This window comes from Mixophyes fleayi, chromosome 6, assembly GCF_038048845.1.
Source record: "Mixophyes fleayi isolate aMixFle1 chromosome 6, aMixFle1.hap1, whole genome shotgun sequence".
Lineage (NCBI taxonomy): Eukaryota > Metazoa > Chordata > Amphibia > Anura > Limnodynastidae > Mixophyes > Mixophyes fleayi.
The window spans coordinates 212,969,945-212,995,232 of record NC_134407.1 but is presented as its reverse complement, the minus strand read 5'-3'; the positions used below and the strand labels follow the sequence as shown (position 1 = coordinate 212,995,232).

Genomic DNA, 25,288 nt, shown 5'->3' with positions numbered 1-25,288 from the left:
AAAGAGTTAACTAAATTGACTCATTCTGTAGATAACTGACATACAACGATCCCTGTTAGTACTAATACATTTCTATGTGTACAGTAATGAACTAGTTTTAACTGGTCTTAGAGGGGAGAAGAGGGGGGTCGGATTCAGAAATTTTGTTAGACAGACAGCACCTAGATAGATTTAGTCTCAATTGGAACGGGAAGAAAGCTGTGTCCAACACATCCTATCAAAGCAACGGGGCTCCTCAGATCCAGACATTTCTCAATAATCAAATTCTATTCCACAGCTAAGTATAGATTGCTTTTATATGTATCCTTTATAATAAATATTTGTATTATGATTTTTACAATTGTTGGCTGTCAATCATTGTAATCTCACACCAGAACGTAAGAGTTGATTTCCACCCTGTGACATCCGTGTGGGTAGAAAATAAATCCATGAGGTACCCGAGTAAAGCACTGACTTGGTGCGGGAGTCTTTGCTGGTTATCTCTAGGTACACTTTCCACAAGTCAGTGAGGGTAAATGGCCTGTGGGTGCCCCGATATTCTGACAGTAACCCCCTCCATGCTCCTGGGTTACACACAGCTACATTTCTGTGCATTATAGATACATTGTAACATGTAACCTTTTATAAAAGGACATGTTAATGTCATAGAAGGGTTAATAGTAAGAAATATGTTAATGCCCATTTAATAGCTAATTCCATTAATCTCTTTAATTAACCACCCAAAACGGTAGTTTCCAGTTTACCAATATACTTTTCCTTTTTTTGATCTGAATTAACTCTTTGTGTGACACATATGTATAACTTTATACCACTCACTTGCAGACCTCTTGGATGTGGAGCTCACAATCATATAAACTATCCATATTAATTTTAGTCCAGCCACTTACTCACAGATTATACATTCATGCAGTACAGGTAGATAACTTTATGCACTTACATACACATAACAGGTCATAGCGACAACTATACTTATATCAGAAAAGATTACATGCACTTGTATCTTCATTTGAGTGAGATTTATATATTTCTTTCTTGTTAACATAAAATCTTAAAGAATAATATGCATAAAACCAAACTGTAGCACAGATGGTAGAATACATTATCAAATTTCCTCTACTGAATTATTTACCTGTTTGATACATCTGTATCCCAGATTGCATTACAATTCCCAATGCTACTCTCATTACGCACATGTACTACAATTCTTATCATTACTAACTACAAATCTCATTATTACTTACAAAAAATGACTATCTCCATATAACAAGTCTCCATAGATCACATCACAAATCCCATTTGACCCATTACAGCTTTATAGCGTTACCATTGTTCCGTCACAGTCTATAGAATCCCTTATATTGTCTTCCCATGTCATCCTATAGTCTCCAGAAGATGCTTAACTCCTTGTCCAGCAACCATAACCTTATACATGCTGTCCTATAGTAGTTAATTAGGGAGGGTAGTGGGGAAAAAAGGAAAGAGAGGAAATTTGTGCTGCATCCACCATCGCCATCCGGATTGAAGTGAGATCGCTATGGAGGACAGCCTGGGCTTATAAAGCCCACTTGGCCTCCGAGCATGTTTAGCACCCACTTGTGTGTGATGCCCTCATCACACACATGGATTCATTGTATGTTGGCCAGGTGTGATGACATAATCACACCCACGGATTCATTGTATGTTGGCCAGGTGTGATGACATCATCACACACACACAGATTCATTGTATGTTGGCCAGGTGTGATGACATCATCACACACACATGGATTTATTGTATGTTGGTCAGGTGTGATGACATCATCACACCCACGGATTCATTGTATGTTGGCCAGGAGTGATGACATCATCACACCCACAGATTCATTGTATGTTGGCCAGGTGTGATGACATCATCACACACACATGGATTTATTGTATGTTGGTCAGGTGTGATGACATCATCACACCTGGCCAGTCTGCAGGTATAATTGTGCATGTGCAATGCTCCCATCTCAATAGAGAGGATTTATTTGTGGTTGTCTGGACCCCCTAATGTCTCCATGTCATCAGCTGTAATGGGTTAAATGGGATTTCTTATACTACCCAAGCACATTTATCTAATTTTCTTATCGGTAAAGTATTGGAAAGTATTTTATAGAATGAACCTCAATTTTGTTTCGGAATTCTCCATTTATACATGGTCAAAAGTAGAATAGAATATAAAAATCAAGTCAGCAATAAGAAGGTCATATACAGCTTTTAGGTTTGTGTGTTTTGTGTTTGAGGGATTTAGTGGAGACACCTTGGAGGAATAATGAAAGATCTTATACAAGTGACTTCAGTTCTACTTGCAGACAGATCACCTTTAATTCTGTGCCCATTAGTTGTACAAAAATATATAAATCACTTCTATAATTATCACTATTGTTTCTATTATACACAGGGGAATAACAGAAATGATGAGACTAGAGACAGCTAATATATGAACTAGTAATTAATATCTTATAGGGGTAGAAAGATGAATATTTATTTTGTTGTAACACAATTTCCCTTGCAGAGGGCGCGTATCCTCCAGCAATTCATGTAATCTTTCTGAATGTAGATATAAAAGTCTATGGTATGGTGAGGTGGTTGGTAACAGACTCTGGGGCTTCCTACATTCACCTGGAGGAGGTGTTGGTGCATCAAGCAAGGTATAATACAGCACAAGTATTACATATACTTCTCTAATCTAGAGACACAAAATCAAAATGATGTTTGTTCACTATGGACTCAGAGAAGGACTTCGATATGTATGTAGATAGTAGGAAGTACAAAATACTTATATATACTGTATATTAGGGTTTGTTTTTTTTAAAGTACATCAAGTACAACCATTCATACATTCTACATGTGTTCATCCATAGAAATGCAAAATAAAACTGTGTGTGAGTTTTATCCTCCAAGCTAAGGGATGTTGTATCTGCTACTTATATGGCTGTTCTTGGTCCTTCCTAGCTCAGCCAAGCCCATACTTACATCAGGTTTCCCCCAATTACTTCTCACACATCCCTTTCCTCTAGGACATCTTCAAACTGTTGCATTGTGAGTGGATTGTGGCATCTCAAAAATATGTTTGGGAGGAGATAAAGGGATTATGGGTAAGCAAACAATGATATCTTTACTTACTAGTAAACGTAGAACCTATGTTTACATCAGACAAATACTAAGGGAAAATAAAACTTCCTATTCGGTACTAGAGGCCAATTAGAAGACCTGCCATTTAGCAGTGGACAGAACTAAAAAATAAAATTTGAAATGTTACTTACCTAAGCTCTGTTGGGTCCCCTAATATGTCTAATGGTACTGAGAAAGAAATCCTCTATCATGCTCAGGGCATTCAGGGGCGGGGCTTTGACAACTCTAAACATGACTTGTCTTTACTGAGTAGTTCACCGAGAGGAGCTTTAACACCACTAAACTTGGCCCTGTTTGTTTGGAATTAATCTTTAAAGATTGATTTATTACACTAGAAAAATATACAGTGTTGTTACAAAAAGTAGAATAAAGAACTACAAGATGGTACAATATATCATTTATAAAAATATCAGTTCATACAGTAAATATAAATTTCAAAAGGTTAGATCACAACACACATACAGGACCTCCACCGATTCTTCAGGAACACCCACAAGCAGGACTGTCCTTATTCCTCATTGTGTGTCCTTCTGATGGTGCTGTTGAACAAGAAATGATTCCTGTGTTTGGGAGCCTTCGTTTATCAAACAAACCTCTCTGACGAAACTAAGCATCATTTATAGTCTCACACAGTGCTGTCGACCTTGCTGCATATCATAGGCCGGCCTGGAGATGAGGTTTATGGCAGGACCATGTCTGTCAGGTATCAGACCTATGGCCTATTATCAGTCAATATTAGTTTATCGTTAGTTCAATCCTTGAGCACAGTTTTTTGTAACCTCCTTTGCTTTCTTTTTACATGATGTATGCTCCAATTCCAAAACAGACGATCCATACTGCAAAGTAATTTTCCTTCCCATCCATCCAATGAGTGGAGATTATTTTAAAAAATGTATATTAACAAAAAAAAACGCAAAAAGGCACGAATACAGCAAACAGTACAGCAGTACAAGGGATGCCGGCTCAACCCATTACGGAACAGACATCAGTGGAAAGCCTGTGTCATAAGAAATACTTTCCCTAACATGATTACTACTAGATTTGCCCTTGACATACAGCAGTTTCCATTTACAAACACACAGATAGCATTTCAGTCATGTAAATGTGTATGAATTCTCTGATGTAAACTTAGACTTGATCTCTGAGTAAAACATTTCCCACATTCAGAACATGAAAATGGCTTCTCACCTGTGTGAACTCTCTGATGTCTAAAAAGATTTTGTTTCTGTGTAAAACGTTTCCCACATTCAGAACATGAAAATGGCTTTTCACCTGTGTGAGTTCTTTGATGTCTACCAAGATGTTGCTTCTGTGAAAAACATTTCCCACATTCAGAACATAAAAATGGCTTTTCACCTGTGTGAATTCTCAGATGGTTAACAAGACCATTTTTATCTGGTAAAAACATTCCACACTCAGAACATGGAAATAGTTTCTCACGTGTGTGTATTCTCTCATGACTTAAAAGCTGTGATTTCCGTTTAAAACAATTCCCACACTCAGAACATGAAAATGGTTTATGATCTATGTGAATTACTTGGTGTGTAAGAAGCTGTGAGCTCTGTTTAAAACATTTCCCACAATCAGAACATGAAAATGGCCTCTCGCCTGTGTGAGTTCTCTTATGTCGAACAAGACATGATTTCTGAGTAAAACATTTCTTACAGGTAGAGCATGAAAATGGCTTCTCAGTCAAACAAGTTCTAGGACTAAAATTAAAATTTACATTCTGTGTAAAACTGTTACCAAATTTAGGATGGAGACATTTTTTATCACCTCTATGAACTGTACTATATGTAACAAAACCTGAATTATCAGGAGAACATTCCTCATGATTAGAAGCATCAGATGATATATCTGCACTGTGAAGTACTGAATTTAAATCTAGGTTAATGGAGATTTCTGCAGGAGAATGGTGTGCAATGTCAGTGTCTTCTATTTCAGTATCTGGAGATAAAAGATGATGTTCCTCTGAGGCATTCCTGCTGTTCTGTCTATCGCCTGGGAATAAAAATATGGATATAAGAATGATTCCTCAAAACTAGTTTATTCTGCAATAAAGGCTATATTGAAATGCCCTCAAGTTAACATCCAATGAGTACAATCAAAATATTTAAGAAACAATTAAAATAATCTTATTGACAGATGTATTAAACTGCACTCTATTTAAAGCTAAAATAGAGTTGAAATGCGTTTTAAATCAGTAAACCATTGTGTACCATAATATTACAGCTGAATACACGTGAAAAAATACTGCAACCTCCTGGCTTGCCACAAAGTGTGCACTAAAAATGAGGTGTAGGGACAGTTATAAATATAGCAATGCATAGCTCTCACCATGTTTGTCTAATGTTTATATTAAGATTTTCACATGATTTAGTAATTCCACCCCTGTGAACCAGATAGTTGTGTACATCGTTTACTGTCTCCAGTACTCAATGTAAGTGTCTACAATATGGCCTCTCTGTTCCTCTTGGTGATTTAGCACAGGCTCCTATGAGATAACACAGGGGTGGCCGGACTTCAGGGACATGGGATCTACTTTTTTTTCCACTTACTGCAAGGTGATCTATCACCCTTTTATTTCTTAATAAAACATACAAATATATATATGTCAAAATATAAAGTCAAATATACAGCTACCATATAGTAAATAAAATATAAAATTAAATACGCAGCTAACATTATAAAACACACATATAAACATGCAGATTATACATATATGTAATGACAATATAAAATAAAAAATGCCACGAATACAAAGAGAGGCAACTAAATTAATTTATGAACTTATCCTTCTCTGCAGCACATCAATGTCTCCCTCACTCTGGTAGTCAAAAATGCCACTGAAAACGTAATTATAGGCTTGTTTGCACCTGCTTACATGCAGACACAAACAGTGTCCGACAGAGAAGTAACTAAAGATTTATGGGCCCAATAGCAACACACATGGTGTCATTTACACACACCTATATCAGCAGCAGCTATTTATATAGCGCCACTAATTCTGCAGTGCTGTACAGAGAACTCACTCACATCAGTCCCTTGGTCAATTTAATAGTAGCCAATTAACCTACTGGTATGTGTCACAATAAATGTGAGACTGTTGTAGTGACAAAAAAACTTGACAAAAACAGAAAAGAGAAACAAGTGTGAGCGGAGTCCTGCGATCTACCTGTGGATGCATCACAATCTACCTTTTGTACACCACTGAGATAGTGTCAGGATCTGCCTGCAAGCTTATGCATTGCATGCTGCTTTGCCTGGCAGCTCCTGCCTTTTGGTCCTTATTATTGTTTTTATATTGGCAGTACCTCTATTCACCAGAGGAGCTGCTATTGTGCCTTACCTGTTTGTATCAAGGGTTAACCTGCTCTGTAATTATCTCTTGCACCTGGGTGTGTCCCTTCTTAAACCTGTCACTCCCAGCATACATTGCTGGTTATTGTTGTTACACTCTGTTGTCTCAAGCTGTTGGTTGTTGCTTCCTGTTGTTACATGCTGCTGTGCTTCCTTTCTGCTGTACTTGTGGTTTACCTGCTACCTGGGATCTCTCCATATCACCGCGTACCTGCATAAGCCATCTACCCGGTATTTATTTCTGCATTTTCCTGTATGCTCATTATTACACCATCAGGTTGTACTTCTAACAATAAACATTGTGTGTTTTCACCTCATTCCTGGCTCCTGAGCTGTATTTTGCTTTTAACCGTGACAGATAGGATCTAATAACCCCATTGGTATTCATCAGAGGTGGAAAATTGCACTCTACTGGGGATCAAGTCGCAAGGTTAAAAAAGAAGTGACCCAAGAGGCTGATAAACAACATAGAATGAAGAGACAGTCGTGGCCAAAAATATTGCTGCCCTTGCATTTTTTTCAGATAACTCACAATTTCTTTTAAACATAAAGTTGGATATGTAGACGCAAGAGGAATGGTTGAGGGCTTTGTAGTTGAGGGTAAGGAGTGTGATTTGGATTCTGAAGTAGACATAGTATCAGTGTAGAGGCTGGAAGAGTGTGATGACAGAGGTAGAGCGTCTATAAAGGAAAATGAGTTGGGCATCAGATGTCAGACTGAAGTAGGGAGAGATGGGTAGAAGAAAGGACAGAGAAGGTTACAGTAATCAAAGTGGGAGATAATGAGGAATGTATTAGAGTTTTAGTTGCATTAAGACTGAGAAAGGGCCTGATTCTGGAGATGTTATGAAGAGAAAGCAGCAGGACTGGGAACGAGACTGAATGTGGGGGGTGAAGGAGGAGTTTCACACCCGGGCAGCAGACTTGAGGGATAATGTGGTACAGAAAGGGAGGGGGGGTGAGAGGAACTTGGAGGAAAACTGATTTCTGTCTTAGACATGTTCAGCTTAAGAAAGCGCTGGATATCCAAGAGGAAATGGCTGATAGACAACAGGAGACATGAGAAAGGAGGGACGGGGAAAGGTGGATTTGGATGTCATCGGCATAGAGGTGATATTGGAGGTCAAGAGCATGGATAAGATCACAGAGGAAAGTTGAAGCGCAGAGAGAAAAGAGCAGGGGCCAAGAACGGAGCCTTGTAAGATGCCGACTGGTAGGGAGAGAGGAGGTGGGGGTAGAGACAGAAGGATTGGTTGGTGAGGTAGGAGGTCAACCATGCGCTGGCAGTGTTGCGGATACAGTTGGAATGGAGTGTTTGCAAGAGGAGAGGGTGATTAATGGTTTTGAATGACGCAGAGAGGTCTACAAGGATGAAGGAGGGAGAAATGATATTTAGATTTGGTAGAGAGGAGGTTATTAGTGAAATGGTGATGGCAGTTTAGGTGGAGTGGAGGACTCAAAAGTCAGTTTGAAGCAGATCTAGGAGAGAGTGGGAGGTGAGGAAGCTGGTGAGGCAATTGTAGACAACCCACTCAAGAAACTTGGAGGTGAAAGGGAGGAGAGAGATGGGGTGTTAGTTATAGAGAGAGAGGCAGAGATGAGAGAGGGGATTGACTCTGGGAGGAGACCAGGTCATGTTTGAAAGAAGAGGTGAAGGTAGAAGAGACAAATAGGATGACGTGGGAGCAGGAAACAGGAGATAAGAGTGAAGACTTTGTCAACAGAGGAAGGTAAGGTGGGCAGGCCAGAGGGGAAGATGTTGGGAGTGGGAAGAGAAGGGCTGAAGGGAGGAGATGTCACAGCGAATGGATTCTCTTTTGAAGGAAAAATATATGGCAAAGTCAAGTGAAGGGAGTGGGAGATGGGGAAGCAGAGGAAGGTGTTGAAGGTGATGGCATGAGATAAGACATACATTTTTAAGGTGAAGTTTATAGTACATTTTGAATACATAGCCATAAACCGACAACATATAGTCTTTAATACTGTGTGAAGCCCGTGACCTTATAAAATGTATTCATTGTTTGAGTTATTGCATATTTTAGACATGTTAATTGTAGTACTTCTGCCATCTACTGTCGAAGGTTATAACTTCATTTCTTTGTAAAGAGAAACAATGACTTGGAATTTAAGGTGTAGCTATTGTGTTAAAATGAGCCATCAATACAGTTTAGAATCTCAGAAGAGGAACATAACCATATGCTGTTGTGAGGATCTGTCGTAATGCTAACTACAGACCACAGGAGGCAGTGCACTGTTAACAATGACAACTGCAACATATGAAGATCCACTGCAATACCAGCAACAAACGACAAGTGCACCATCAATACCTCACTTGAATGAAGCCTTTATATGCAAGTTTATTTCTCTGCTGGTGCTTCAAAGAGTCTAGTTTTGTTTGCCTGTTTATAGAATTTAGCTTCGTCCATTATGATTCTGCCTTCTCCAACCCATCTCACGACCTGTCCTCTCCGGACTAACCGGCTTAACTGGTTGTGGGGTTTCTCTGATAACTACTCCAGCCAAGTGATTCTCTCCTGGGAGTAGCCAACACTGATAGTTGTGTTGTACAACAGGGTTAAAAAGAGCCTCAGCAGCAAAGGTTAAGTAAGGATTTAATTAATGATTAATGTCTTCCAATAGTGTCCAATTTTAGGACATACCCAACAGATATGGAACAATGTATTTCTAGTGCATTCACATCTCCAACAGTGCATGAGGCAGAGGGAACAATTTGTGTGGTAGCTGTTACGAGCCACGACTTTACTACGAGCCGCCGCGGCTCGCTTGTGATTACTGCCCCTCGTCCCGGCTGTCATCATGACGACTGGGGCGTCACTTCCACCTCAACCCGGACATTGCCAAGGCAACGGCCGGGACGTCTTCTCAGTCCCCGATGCATCCCCGATAGGTACACACAGTCGGGTGCGTGTTTTATAATTATTTTATTAAGCGCTGCGACCCGTCAAGCTGTTACTCGTCTGCATGCGCAGTTTGTTTCTTGTGTAAGCTGGGTCCCATTATCTCGTTTGTGGAGCTTGCTCCTCATTGGCCTCTATCAGTATTTAAAGGCAGGGAAGGCTTAGCCTCCCTGCCGGTTATAGCGTTCAGTTCCCTGACTGCTGACCTGCTTCAGTACTTTGTGACTGTGCTCCTGGATAGACCCTTCTGTGTATGACCTTTAGCTTGTTTATTGGACCGTAATTCTTTGCTGGTGACTCTGACTTCTGCCTGTGACTCGGATATCCTGTCTTTCTGCCGGACCTGACCCTTTGCCTGGACCTCACCTCGCTATGACCTCGGCCTGTTTCTGACTTCATTTACCTCCTGCTGTCATCCCCTTGTCCGCTCTACAGTTATAACCATAATCTTGTACTATGCAGAGTAAGACCTGGAGGCATCTGAGTACCTGTGAGTGCAATAAGCTCTATGGGAAAGGTGGCTGCTAAAGGCGAAGACCTCTACTACCTGGTTTACAAGCTTATGATAATAGCCATTATCCCTGACAGTAGCATTGGAATGTGGAGCCATCTGGATAGAAGCTTGTACCCTGCCTCTTACCTCTGATTACTGATCGAGACCTTAATATTAATAAGAACAGCTCTTATTTTTTACCTCAAAAACTTGTTCTCATTTTCTAATAAAATACACAAACTTATGGTTGTGCTGATATCCTGAAATACTCAAGATATCCTCCTCCGTGTCCTATGGATTATCGCTAGACAACGCCAAGGTCACTAGTAAGAAAGCATTTGAAGAGGAGTATAGTGTGGGTTTCTCTGTATCCGCTCGATCTGCTTAGGAGAAGTCCCCACTTCCTGGGGTTTTAGAAGAACTCGCCAATATTCCCCTGAGCAGGATCATTTTTCTGGGCAGTAAAATTGTAGTTTACTATTACCAGCAGTAACCATGATCTCAAAAAACCCTGTTAATTGCGCTGTAGTATCAAGATAGATATATTAACTCAAGCAAACTGTATCCTGGAAGCTGCTCATCAAACCACACTGACATAATGCATGGTTTTACATACAATTATACAAGTATTTGTAGTGCTAGTATATAGCTTGTCTCAGGCAAAATCAGAAGTATGCAAATCATTGGTTATAAAAGGTATGTGGTAGGAATAGGAGGATCATGAGTAATGTTACATGGAATCCCTTCCCATTGGTCAGTACATGAATCACTATAATGCGTTAGTGGCAGACTGATGTTCCTTATACGGTTATATGAGAAACACCAGAGAGTGTGGGGAGGAGACTGGTCAGATCTCTCGCCTGGCAGCTCACAATGATATGATGTGGGGAGGAGAGCAGGAGTCTAAAAGGGGCTGATGGATCCTCCACTGGTCACATACTGTACCCTCACTAATTAATACGAACAGTGAAGGATGTATAGAGAATCCTTATTCTGCCACCTTAAAATTATTCAACAAATATTTGCGCCTATAACCCCATCCTGTAGAGAACTCTATGATGTCAGACAAACTGCCTCTGCAGAGATGACTTTCTCACCACTGTCTGCTAGCCTTAATGGTTTTTTTGTATTCCCTTTGGCACCTCATGATGGACATCGGTTTTGGACTTCCTTTTGCCATTTAATTACAACCAACTAGATATTCCTTTTCCAAACATCCTGAAACCATCAGATGAGAACCTCTAGTTCCTGATTATAAATTCTGGTTGTCTGTTATTATGTCGTTTATTTGTCGTTTATATCCTTAACAAAAAGTTTTCGTATTATATCTCTACATATATCAACCCCTCCTTTTTTCCCCCATCCCCCCTTCCAACATAGTTCCTTTTCTTCCCCTCCCTTCCTCCCCCTCCTTTTTTTCCCCATCCCCCCCTTCTAACATAGTTCCTTTTCTTCCCCTCCCTTCCTCCCCTCTCCCTCCTTTTTTTCCCCATCCCCCCCTTCCAACATAGTTCCTTTTCTTCCCCTCCCTTCCTCCCCTCTCCCCTTCTCCCACTGCACAACCTTTTTTGCAGCTGGATAAATACCTGTTGTAAATATCTAAATTGCCAATTACCACATCCAGTCTATTCGGCGGGGCCACCGGCCCAGCTAACATATGTAGATGCTGCCTTTCCAGCCCCCATGCTCCCTATACGACTGTTGTGTAGTTTTACAATATTTATATGTGTTAAGTCTGGATCCCTCCGTTAAAGGGTTATTGCCCAACTGGACTTCTCTCTTTCTTTTTTCTTCCTCTCTCTCTCTTCTTTCTTTTCTTGTGGCTTCCTCTCCCCCCCCCCCTCTCTTCTCCCTTCTTTCCAAGCACCTCTGGACTAATCCTTTCCATTTTTACAGTATGTTCTTTTTAACAGCGATCATCTCTCCTCAACCTCCAGGGGCGCATGCAGGGGTGGTTTCTGGTTCTCCAGAAACCCCTCACCTCCGCGAACGAACGGGCAAAAAAACAGCATGTGAATTTGGGCATCCTGCCAGTCTATTAGGTCTTGCGGTACCGGGAGTCTTGGAGACCTATCATTAATAGAAACAGCTTCAAGGATGATGCTATGTTAAACTTTGCACAAGGAAAATATCTGTGGTTTTGTTTTGTTAATGTGACTTACAGTGACCCTATGTGTAATGATCCTGGTAATGAACTACAGCTCCGTTGCATGCGTTCCCTTATCACCAGCAATAAATAGTATCTGTTTCTCCGCTTTGACATGGCGGTGACTTGCTGTGAGCCAGATGCTGGATCGCACAGAATCTACAAATCATCCATGTGTAAAACAGGGCTGCGGATCGAACCCCTGGCTTCCCAGATTAGATCCAATCCCAACATTCAGGGGGTGCAGGTGGGTAACATCAACTCCAAAATTTCTCTTTTTGCGGATGACGTCCTCCTCTCTCTATCCCAACCAGCAATCTCCCTCCCCAATCTCTATGAAATTCTTCAAGCCTATGGGACCACCTCTGGTTATAAAATAAACTATGCAAAATCAGAAGCCATGCTGCTGCATGTCTCCCCTCGGTAAAAGGAACTCCTCCAGACAACCTTCAATTTTAAGTGCCAAAAAAGAAAGATCAAATATTTGGGAGTTTTCCTCACCTCACGCTATGACCTCCTCTTTCCTGAAAACTTCCCTCCCCTTTTCGCTAAGATGCTCTCTGACCTGACCTCCTGGAAACGCCTCATTATCTCCTGGCTGGGCAGGATCATAGCAGTCAAAATGTCTATTATACCAAAATGGTTATACCTCTTTCAAACACTCCCGGTCGCAGTTCCTGCCTCCTTCCTTTCTAACATACAAAAATCCCTCATCCGTTTTGTTTGGAATCATAGACCCCCACGGATCTCAGCCAGCATTCTCAAAAGGCCAATCTCTTCTGGCGGCAGAGGTCTTCCCGATATTAAACTATATTACCTGGCCTCCCACTTTTCACAAATTGTTACCTCATATACCCCCCCAGGCTCCACTTCCTGGCTCGATATAGAATCGGCTTATACTACCTTGCCCTATCTTACACCGTTATGGGGTCTCTCCCCTGCACATCGTCCTCCTGCATCTAAAATGCTCCCTACTATCAAGTTTGACATCAAGCTATGGGATTTTTACTCCTTTAAACTGAAGCTTACTACACAACTATCCCCCTTAACCCCCATTTGGCACAATCCTGTATTCCCTCCTGGACTCTCCGCCGCGAGAGCTCGTCTTTGGAATAAAGCTGGCCTTAAATTCCCGATAGACTTCTCCAAAGCAAACCACTGGCTCCCACTGGCAGAACTCCAGCGTCACTCCCCATCCCGCATACTTAGTCCGTTTGAGTTTTTCCAAATTAGTCATTTTTTGCGGTCCCTGCCACCTACTTATGTTTTGCGAGATTTAACCCCCTTTGAAGATCTTTGTAAAAATCACTGTAGGGACAGAGGCTTGATATCCCAACTTTATGGTATATTTATTGCTGCTGTCCTTCCTACTCCGAGGGCACATGAGGCTGATTGGGAAAAGGATCTAGGCCCCCCTCCGGACGATGAAGCATGGGATGACATGAGACTGGGGATAGCTAAAAGCTCCATATCCACCAAACTTAAAGAAACCTCTTATAAAATCTATTACCGTTGGTATTATACCCCTACTCGAATCCACAGCATGTTTCCCTCTTCTTCACCTTATTGTTGGAGGGGTTGTGGCCACAGGGGAACTATGCTCCATATATGGTGGACCTGCCCAATTATCTCCTCCTTCTGGGATGTGGTTTGTGGCATTCTAAACTCTCTATTTGAGGCTCCCGTTTCAAAGGACCCCTGGGTGTTTCTACTATGCTATCCTCCTCCAGAGCTTGACAAATTTTCCAAAAAAACTAGCTTCACATATACTGACAGCGGCTAAATCCCTTATCGCGCTAAACTGGAAAAAAACGTCCCCTCCCTCTCTAACAGCCCTTAAAAAACAAATCTGGCATGTCGCAGCCAGGGAACAGATTACCTATTACCTCCATGATAGAGGCCATGTTTTTAACCAGGTTTGGGCTCCTTGGCAATTTGTGGAAAGCTCGCGTCCCCCTAACAATTAGCCCCGTGATAAGGACCCATGTGGGGTAAGTCCGGCTCCCTTATACGCTTTGCCCCCTTATCTTCTTAAATCGTCTACACACTCTCCACCCCCTGAGCTCTTTCATATACCTGCTTTGTGGTCTCCCCCCCCCCTCCTCTCTGACTCCCTTCCCCCCACTCCCACATTTCAAACTTTCACTACAGTTATATACAATTTGATACCGCATATAAAATTGTAAAAATGGTTGTCTCATTATAAGCTTCTATGTACATGTTGATTCAATTGTTCTGACTGTTTTTGTACGTCTGTTCAATAATAACAGTCTTATTCCCTGTATTTGCTTATATGACCAACCAAAATAAAGAATTTAAAAAAAAAAACAGGGCTGCGGAGAACTAAACACCCTTCCGGCTGGGTCTCAGACATTACATCGCTGTCTGGCCTGGAGAACGGTGAGGGCTCGCTTATATGGCAAAATAAATAAATAAATATATATATATATATATATATATATATATATATATATATATATAGTGGCAAGAGCCCGCTACTGCAGAAGCACACGCAAACAACTTCTTCCTTTTTATGTGGCTTTATTGTCAGGATGATAAATGTTTTGACACCGTATACTTTCACAGCAATTATGGAGACCCTAAACGCTTGCTATACATAGACCAGCTCTCTCTCAAGACCAGCCAGCTACCTCAGCGTTGGTCTCCCTGAGCAAATGGCACAAACAAGCTTTTATACATATTACTCCTCCCCCAGCCTTAGCTTGATGGACAGGTGACACACCCACCTTCTCTTTAAGAGAAAACGCCCATCACTGGCTCTGTTTCAACTAACAGACACACCCTGTCTGTTTGCTGAGAGGAAGCAGCTTTTAAATCATGTAAGATAACCAACTTTAAACTACACATAAGTCTTTACTTGGTTTAACCTGAATCTAGGTGCATAACTGCGCCAATGTCTTACTTTGCTTGTATGTTTTCTTTGCATATTGTCAGATAAATGCCTCCCTTTGTCACTATATATATATATATATATATATATATATATATATATATATATATATATATATATATATATACACACACACACACACACACACACACACACACTATATATATATATATATATATATATATGTACACACATACATACACACAGCTCGGTACATAGGTCTCAGATACTGCCCACAAGAAGCAATCTTGTATAGTGTTTGAGATGCAGAGCTGTGTGATTATATATCTATAATATAAATGTCTAGTGGCGTGTGTTAGTCTGTCTGTGTGTGTGTGTGTGGAAAAAAGAAAACCAAGCTGCAGTGCCACCTGCTGGGCGGAGTTATACACTGACCTACCAAATTCTTAGTGTGTGTGGGGAAAAAAATTCAGAAAGGGCTGAAATTTGGTATACTAAGATGTTTTTAATTTGTTAATTTAATCTAATTGTTAAAAGTGTTTATAAAGATTTAAAAAAAAATATATATATATTTCTTGAAGGAGAAGTGACAGTTGGGAGTGGTTGGTGGTTGCCGGGGGTGACAGTGGGGAGTGGTTGGTGGTTGCCGGGGGTGACAGTGGGGAGTGGTTGGTGGTTGAGGCCTGGGCTATGGCCCAAATGCATGACAAGAACCTTTTTAACACCTTAAGTAGCTTGATTTGACTAGAATGCATGAGTATCATGCACGGGTTAACTTATATATATATATATATATATCACACAGCTGTGCATCTCAACCCTGCAGGCTCACCAGAAATGTCCAGTATCTGGCTTCAGCATGTAACCCAACAACTAATATATATATATATATATATATATATATATATATATATAATATATAATATATATAAGCCTAGCGGCGTGTGTTACTCCGTGTGTGGAAAAAAAAACCCAAGCTGCAGCGCCACCTGCTGGGCGGAGTTATGTGGATAAAACTATTTTCTCAGAAAGGACTCATCCAATTAGAATAGTCAAGTCAGTTAACTTCCATCATCCCCCCTTCCCCCCATGGGAGGGGTAGTAAAGGCTAAATTTACGAGTTGAGGGCTCAAACTCATTTTCGTGAGGTAATTTTACCTCATGAACACACATTAAAAAGAGCGTAACGCTCTTCCCCTGAGGAGGCCTGAGCTAGGCCCAAATGCATGACAAGAACCTTTTTAAGACCTTAAGTAGCTTGATTTGACTAGAATGCATGAGTATCATGCACGGGTTAACCTGTGTGTGTATATATATATATATATATATATATATATATATATATAAAATTTCCTTCCAACTATTTGGAATCCCCCCCCCTTTAAAAATCCTGCATTTGCCCCTGACCTCCATGGCCTTGAAACTCCTCTCAATCGACGTTAACAGCCTCAAATCTCCTCACAAGCGCACAATATTCCTGGGAGCCTGCAGAAGAGAGAATGCGGACATAGTCTTCCTCCAGGAGACCCATCTTACAGGTACCCATATACAACTTCAGGGTAAACAGTTCTCCCAGACCTTCTTTGCCCCAGCTAACTGTAAGAAACAAGGGGAGGGGGGGGGGTAGCTTTACTTATACATAACAAGGTCCCCTTTCAACACTCCTCCACCTACTCTGACCCAGAGGGTCGCTTTATACTAATCATGGGCATACTCGTACACTTCGCTTCTACCCAGTCACACTGGCATCGATTTATGCTCCAAGTCAGGGTTAATTCTTCTCTACACTGTTCCGACACACTGAGCGACTGGCCCAGGATATTAGGCGGCGATTTTAATGTTGTCTTTGACCCGCAACTTGATAAATCCTCCCTCTCCCCTCGTGAGGCTCTCACTTCTCTTTCCAAAGACTCCTCCGCCTTGTCGCAACAGCACTCCCTACATGACACCTAGCGCCTCAAAAATACCACTGCAGGAGTCTACCCCCATTACTCAGCTTCCCATTAGATATACTCCCACATTAACATGATCCATGTATCTCATTCCCTGATACCCTTAACCACTCAAGCAGGCATCACTCCATTCTCATGGACTGAGCATGCGGGAGTATACATCCGTTTCGATTAGCTACGCCAATATCCATGCTCCTTTCGGTGGCGACTGGACAATTCGCTGTTGTTAAATACTTCTACCTTCCCTGACATCAAAACAGCAATCTCTGAATACTTCCAAGAGAACATTTCACAGGAGGTAGCTCCGGGTATTATCTGGAAAGCTCACAAAGCCACCATCTGTGGTTGATTCATTAGTGCCGCCTCTCAAGCAAAACGGATGGCCGCTCTAGAGGTCTCCTCCTCAGAGCAACGTATCCCCACTCTTCAGACACAACACAAGCTGGTTCCCGACTCCTCCTTGCTATCTCAAATTGACTCTCTGAAGTGCCAGCTTGATACCCTCTTGTCTCAAAGAGCAGCCTCCCTTTTACAGAAACTTCAACAACACTTTTATAATAGCGCAGAGAGGATGGACACTTTACTTGCCCGGAAGCTTCGCCAGAAGCGTACCCGAGGCTTTATTGATAAACTCCAATAGAGAGCTTCTCATTCGGTAACATACGATCCTCTAGACATTGTCAATGAATTTAGAGACTTTTATGCCTCCTTATGTAATCTTCCTGACTCTCAGCCCCGGGAGGACCTTCTGTCAGATACTCTGGAGTCATACCTAGCTAACACCCCTCTCCCACACGTCTCCCAGTCCCAGCTCTCTTGCTTGAATGAGGACATCACTGCGGACGAAGTAAAAGTTGCGATTAAATCTCTCAAGCCCTCCTCAGCTCCAGGCCCGGATGGCTTCTCGGCACATTAGTATAAAAAGTTTGCCTCGGACCTTGTTCCACACCGAACAACCTTTTATAACCAAATTCTTGAGGGGGTATCCTATGATCCCACCACTACTCTTGCCAACATTGCGGTAATTCTTAAACATGGAAAGGATCGCCTACACTGTACAGGCTATAGGCCTATCTCCCTTCTCAATGTAGACCTAAAACTCTATGCTAAATTCCTGGCCACTAGGCTCAATCCTCTACTTCCAGTCCTGATCCATCCGGACCAAATTGGCTTCAATCCAGGGAAACAGGCCCCTGACAATACCAGATGGACCATCGATCTTATCCACACTATTCACGACGGCAAGCTGCCCTCTTTAATAATGGCCTTAGACGCAGTGAAGGCGTTTGACCACATCTCTTTTGGCCATTCATGCGTAGTGTGCTTGGGTTGATGGGCTTCTCTGGTAGGTTTCTAACAGGTATTTCAGCTCTCTACCGAGAGCAGATAGAATCCGCTCTAACCAATCCTACTCAGGAATTAAGGTTGGTTCCATGGAAAATAAGATTGCTTTATATGCAGATGATGTCATTATTATATCCTATCCTGTCTCCTCTCTTCCCGCTCTCCTCTTTGAGCTAAACACATATGTAAAATTTTCGAGCAATAGGATCAACCCTGCCAAAACTGAGACATTAGACTTTTACATCCCTCCGGCAGACAAAATAATTCTAGATCATGCATTCCCATTTACCTGGCACCACCATGAAAAAAAATCTCTCCCACCTCTTCCAAGCTAACTTTCCCCACACTATCTCGAATAAAAGCAGATTTGAACATTTGGTCACATCAGTTTATCTCCTGGATAGGCCGCATTAATGCTGTTGAAATTAATATACTTCCTAGACTATTATACCTTTTCCAAACCCTTCCCATTCGCATTCCTCCTTATGTATTTAAATTTCTTCAACACGAGACGTCCAAATTTATTTGGGCAGGCAGACATCCACGTATAAGACTTAGAGTTCTCCAGAGGTCCTCGAGAGGTGGAGGCCTAGGTATCCCAAACTTCAAAAGGTACTCCCTTTCGGCCCAACTCGCTCAATGTGTCCTATGGAACTGTCTGCTAGGGTCTGGGTAACCCTAGATGCCGAGGGTCTGGGAATGCTCACACCTGCTTCTCTTCTGTGGCTCCCAAGGGTGCGTTGTCCCAAAAAAGCCCTGACTCATCCCAGTTTCCCTCTCCCTGGCTATTTGGGACACATCTTCTAGGCTGCATGGTACCTTCACACACCCCTCCCCATAAGTCCCCCTTTTCAACTCTCCAGAGTTCCCTCCAGGCCTGCTTCACTCCTCGTTCTCTCCCTGGCATACTCAAGAGATATGGTTCTTAAATGACATCACCTGCAATGCATCATTCCCCCAATTTGCCGACATTCAAGCGAAATTTGGTCTGCATACACAGAAGTTTTATCAATACTTACAAGTCTGCAACCTTCACTCTACCATCAAATCTCACCTTCTTTCTCGCCCACTCACTACCATCGAGGCATGGTGTCTACGCCGAGCATCAACGTCAGGTCTCATCTCCACTATCTATTCCGAATTGTCCTCCCCTTCTGTTCCTCCTTGTGACCCTCATGAGGGAGCATGGGAGCGGGATCTCGGCTACCCAATTGACGACCAGGAATGGTCGGAAATACGGGACAATGCCGCCTCTAGTTCAATTTGTGTTTGAATAAAAGAAAACATTTATAAACTTCTCTATCGATGGTATTACGTCCCTACACGCCTCCATGAGATTTTACCCGATTCCTCCGAAAGATGTTATCGTTTGTGCTCTGGCGTAGGCTCATTCCTACACATATGTGGGATTGCCCAAAATTGATCCCCTTCTGGCATGAGCTTAAATCCCTGATAGAAACTGTGATTCAAATTTCCCTTCCCCTTGATCCAAATTTTTTCCTTCTTCCCCATGGGTTTCCCTCGGCCACTAGACACCAAAATAAATTTCTTATTATTTCTGCTGCCACATGTCAAATCGCCATTGAATGTAGACAGTCTGGTCCCCCTACCCTCATCGCTGTGACTTATAGGATCTGGCATACCCACCGCATGGAGTACATGACCAGCATTTTACGTAACCCCTCCAAAACCTTTAACAAAGTTTAGAATCCATGGATGTCCTACCTCCAGTACCACTCCCCCTGTGCTTAGGTCACACCCTCCTCCCACTCTCCATCTATGCTTTCTACCCCCCTAACCCTGGGGTGGTCTCTGCCCCACCACACTTCTACCTACCTCTTTCATTTCCTATCTCTCTATTTGTCTCTCTTTCTCTTCTTTTCTGTCTCCTGCTCTGTTTCTTTCTTAATAGAAATAAAAAATTCTTCCTTTTTCCATATTTTGAATAGAATCTGATGTTCTCTCTAGCATACGGCGTGTTCTTTAACTGTTGCACTCTCCATTATGTAAAATGTACTTGACTCTCACTGTGTATGTTACCTGACCGTCAATGAACGTTTAAGAAAAACAAAAACAAAAAAAAACCTACACTTTTTGGTGCATGCAATATTATATCTATGTGATGCACCACAAGAGAGATATTCTATATATAGAATTCATTACTAAAAGTGTGTTGGACAACATACAACTGATTAGCTTACTCACACACTTGTTTCAGTGGCATTATAAGGAATGGGGGGCTGAGTTAAAAAAAAATGTTTGAAAAAGGTCTAACAAAGATTGTCAGTTCTCAGGTTAATTTTCTACTGCTGAATTGTTCAAACTTTTTTGCCTTCTCCAGGCAGCAGAAGTGAGTGTGCTATGACAGTTTCTGTTTTTATTCCCGTTTTATTTTATGAAAACTATTTTACATTTATATTTTGTATGTCATTTTGTTATGCTTTTTGCATGATTAAATTCCATTTAATAATGTTCAAAAAAAAAAAAAAAAAGAAACTAGAGGAGGAAAGAAACACCATCATCTTTGAAAAAAAGAACCTTACACGGTTAACAAGAACAACAAAACACCACAGGCCTGATTCATTAAGGGAAAAAATGAGTAACTTTGAACCTTGGCAAAACCATGTTGCAATGAAAGGGGTGCAAATGAGTTTATTATTTTGCATATAAGGAAAATACTGGCTGTTTTTTCATGTAGGACACAAATACTTGATAGCTTTATTTTTACACTGACATTAAAAGGTTGATCTAGCATATGCACTAGCCCAATTATAAATCTATCCTCACTTTTTAAATTTACCTCCCCCTCAAATACAACATGGTTTTGCCAAGGTTCAAAGTTACTCTTTTTTTTTGTTTTACTTTCCTTAATGAATCAGGTCCCATGAGCGTAATCAGGGCACATGCTTAGGGTCCCAATGGATTCAGAGAAAAGGATGTAATATACGCATAAAAATAAAAAAAATGTATCCACCCAAAGCTAAAAGAGTTGCGGAGTGCAGCACCTGCTGACCAAAACTGTAGAGCCACAAAACATTGAACCTGTAATATTTTGTAAAAGTATGAACTAAAAGCCATATGCCTGCCTGACATAGTTGCTCCTTCAAGTTATCATGTCGGGCCACCCATGAAGCACTCACTGATCTGGTAGAATGTGCCTTTGCATTGTAACTAACAGGTTTCCCCACTAAAATGTAAGCTTCTCAAATCAGCTAGAATTTCATCACAGCCGAGGCCTAGTGGGTAGACTGCTCACGATGACGACCGTTTGTCTGATAGCTTGGTTGACATTTTCTTTGCAGACCAAACCCATTTTCTTCTAGAATGTCCTCTGTGAGGAGCAGTGAACTGGCGTCTCTGAGACTCTTTCCCTTACTATTTGCAAAAACTGAACGAAAACGAGAACCTTATGCTTTTGGTAGACTTGGCAGGAAGTAACTCTACTCACCAGTCGCCTAAGTAATGATCTTATCCAATTCAGAACTGCCCAGAGGCGGCGTGAAGAACTACCACTCCCCAACCTTGAAGACTGGCATCCGTGATGACTATTGTCCAGGACCACGGGGCAAATGACCAGTCCACCATCAAGTGATCTGCCACCAACCGAGAAGCACATTCTGGGAGACAACCGGAGCATCTGAGAGGTCAGCTGAAGATGGGATCCCAACCAGTTAAACAAGAACCACTAAACCATGCGAGAGGGGAACCGTATGGAAGCATTTTGAATGTGGAGACTATCTTACCCACTAGTTTCATGCATAGTAAGATGGAAGGCCGTCTTGCTTTGAAAACCATTTTCACCTTGACCTGAAGAAAGCGCACCATGTTGATTGGTAGAAACACCTTCTGCAGTCTGGTGTCCAGTATAAGGCCGAGGAAAACTTTCCTCTGACGGAACCAACTGAGATTTTTGTAAACTTAGGTTCCAGCACTTGATTTGTCGGTGTAAGTTAGAGCCGAAGGTCTGATCTGAGTCCGCCTTTATTAGCAAATCATCCAGGTATGGGATGATGCAGGCTCCCAGGGTATGCAACCATGCTGCCATTACTGCCATTATCTTTGTAAAGACTTATGGTGCCTTAGAAAGGTCGAACGGAAGCACCCTGAATTGAAAGTGAGAGGCCCCCCACTACAAATCTGTAATAGGGCAAATGCAGCCGTCTGGCTTGGGAACCAGGAAAAGGTTTGAATGGAAACCTCTACCCCTCAGGGACCTGGCAGATAACTCCGCTGTAAGAAGCGAAGTAATCAACTAGCCTGACAGTCAGACACAGTATACTGGTGATCAGTACCTGCAGATAGAGAGCAGCCTGACAGTCAGACACAGTATACTGGTGATCAGTACCTGCAGATAGAGAGCAGCCTGACAGTCAGACACAGTATACTGGTGACCAGTACCTGCAGATAGAGAGCAACCTGACAGTCAGACACAGTATACTGGTGATCAGTACCTGCAGATAGAGAGCAGCCTGACAGTCAGACACAGTATACTGGTGACCAGTACCTGCAGATAGAGAGCAACCTGACAGTCAGACACAGTATACTGGTGATCAGTACCTGCAGATAGAGAGCAGCCTGACAGTCAGACACAGTACACTGGTGATCAGTACCTGCAGATAGAGAGCAACCTGACAGTCAGACACAGTATACTGGTGATCAGTACCTGCAGATAGAGAGCAGCCTGACAGTCAGACACAGTATACTGGTGATCAGTACCTGCAGATAGAGAGCAGCCTGACAGTCAGACACAGTATACTGGTGATCAGTACCTGCAGATAGAGAGCAGCCTGACCGTCAGACACAGTATACTGGTGATCAGTACCTGCAGATAGAGAGCAACCTGACCGTCAGACACAGTATACTGGTGATCAGTACCTGCAGATAGAGAGCAGCCTGACAGTCAGACACAGTATACTGGTGATCAGTACCTGCAGCTAGAGAGCAGCCTGACAGTCAGACACAGTATACTGGTGACCAGTACCTGCAGATAGAGAGCAACCTGACAGTCAGACACAGTATACTGGTGATCAGTACCTGCAGATAGAGAGCAGCCTGACAGTCAGACACAGTATACTGGTGATCAGTACCTGCAGCTAGAGAGCAGCCTGACAGTCAGACACAGTATACTGGTGACCAGTACCTGCAGATAGAGAGCAGCCTGACCGTCAGACACAGTATACTGGTGATCAGTACCTGCAGATAGAGAGCAGCCTGACAGTCAGACACAGTATACTGGTGATCAGTACCTGCAGATAGAGAGCAGCCTGACAGTCAGACACAGTATACTGGTGACCAGTACCTGCAGATAGAGAGCAGCCTGACAGTCAGACACAGTATACTGGTGATCAGTACCTGCAGATAGAGAGCAGCCTGACAGTCAGACACAGTATACTGGTGATCAGTACCTGCAGATAGAGAGCAACCTGACAGTCAGACACAGTATACTGGTGATCAGTACCTGCAGATAGAGAGCAGCCTGACAGTCAGACACAGTATACTGGTGATCAGTACCTGCAGATAGAGAGCAGCCTGACAGTCAGACACAGTATACTGGTGATCAGTACCTGCAGATAAAGAGCAGCCTGACAGTCACACACAGTATACTGGTGATCAAGTCTGTCTTTGGGGATCAGTTTCCCTTAGGAAACTATGGATGTAAGGGCTGTGTAGCTAAAACACAGCACACAATACAAATCACTAATAAATGAATCAAACAAAATAAAATAAAACCTACAGAAATAGCTGAATAGCTAAAATTAAGCCCAACTCCTATCAGCACTTAAGGGAACACTGTGAGCTACAGGGGTTGCAGAGGGGATGAGCTTCTGTCAACAGTTACATTAACAACTTAATTAATTATTTAAGTGCCAACTCCTGAGTCCCCTCATACAGCTCATGGTAACAGTGTCCCCCAGATTGGATGAAAGAGAAATAGCATTTTTCTGTATTTAGTGTTTATTACTCACCTGTGCTGATATTTGTAGGGATTTCCTCTTCCTCCTCCATCACATACGTCTCTTTTTCTTCCTTTATATCTTCTCCTTTAATATCAATCAAGGTAACAACCTAAATAATCAAAAAACACATTTAGTAATAGTCGGATTTAATATATTGAGAGTGTATAATGTATTGATCAGTGTATAAGATCACACAGATTCTGTACAGATTATATACTGTAGAGACACTTTGGTATTTGGAGACCCTGAATTCTATTTACCTGATAATCCTGCAGGATATTGTGATTTTCCTCTGTACGATCCTGTGAATAAAGAGGACGCAGACAGCTCTCTCCTGTATTTCTATTACTGGATCCATCTATAGGAAACAAACACAAAAAAATAAAGCTGTCTAATCCAAGATAATTAAAGCAAGTGTCTGGTTATGGTGTTATGTACATTTTGCAAAATGTAATGTTCACAAATGAGCTGTAGAATGTGAATACAATGTTTATGTAATATGTGATTGTCAGACGATGTGTATCTGGGTTGCCATTATAACTGCTCTCTCTTTTACAATAAACAAAGGTCTCCTCTTACCCAGTGATGTGAGGGTCTGGTGATTCTCCATCATGACATCCTTGTACAGACCCCTGTGTCCTTCTAAATACTCCCACTCCTCCATGGAGAAATAGACAGTGACATCCTCACACCTTATAGGTACCTGACACACACAATGATACAGTCATCACCCAGACACATCCCCTGGTGTTACTGTATAATGTCCCATTCCCAGCAGTCACCTCTCCAGTCAGCAGCTGAATGATCTTGTTGGTGAGTTCTAGAATCCTCTGGTCATTGTTTCTCTCATGTATCAGTGAGTGAGGTGGAGGCACCGTGATGGGGCTCTGGGTCCTGCTCAATCCTCCTGACACACAGGGACGGCTGCTGGGTGTCACATGATCTCCAGATGTCGTCTTCACTACTGTATAATCCTAGGTTTTGTGGGAGACATCAGTACAATGATAAAGGAAAACTCCACCTACATATCCTATCTCTATCCTATATACAGTGTCTAGTATAATGTATATAGCACAGCTCTCCTGTAGCTC

General features: G+C 42.0%; 2 protein-coding genes across 5 annotated transcripts in view; one reads left to right on the top strand and one right to left on the bottom strand.

Moving 5' to 3' along the window:
* LOC142159906 (uncharacterized) overlaps positions 1-25,288 on the top strand; it is a 543,776-nt gene that overhangs the window by 316,812 nt on the left and 201,676 nt on the right. The gene's annotated exons all lie outside the window — the stretch shown is intronic.
* LOC142159801 (uncharacterized) overlaps positions 1-25,288 on the bottom strand; it is a 61,031-nt gene that overhangs the window by 27,260 nt on the left and 8,483 nt on the right. The window contains exons 3-6 of one of the 4 annotated variants that reach the window (XM_075214544.1): positions 24,980-25,171; positions 24,777-24,900; positions 24,458-24,555; positions 24,207-24,306 (exon numbers count right to left, since the gene is read on the bottom strand). The exons of the other annotated variants lie outside the window; for them this stretch is intronic. Of the exons in view, the coding sequence (XP_075070645.1) occupies positions 24,207-24,306; positions 24,458-24,555; positions 24,777-24,900; positions 24,980-25,171 (514 nt within the window). The remainder of the gene's footprint in view (positions 1-24,206; positions 24,307-24,457; positions 24,556-24,776; positions 24,901-24,979; positions 25,172-25,288) is intronic. 4 annotated transcript variants of the gene reach the window in all.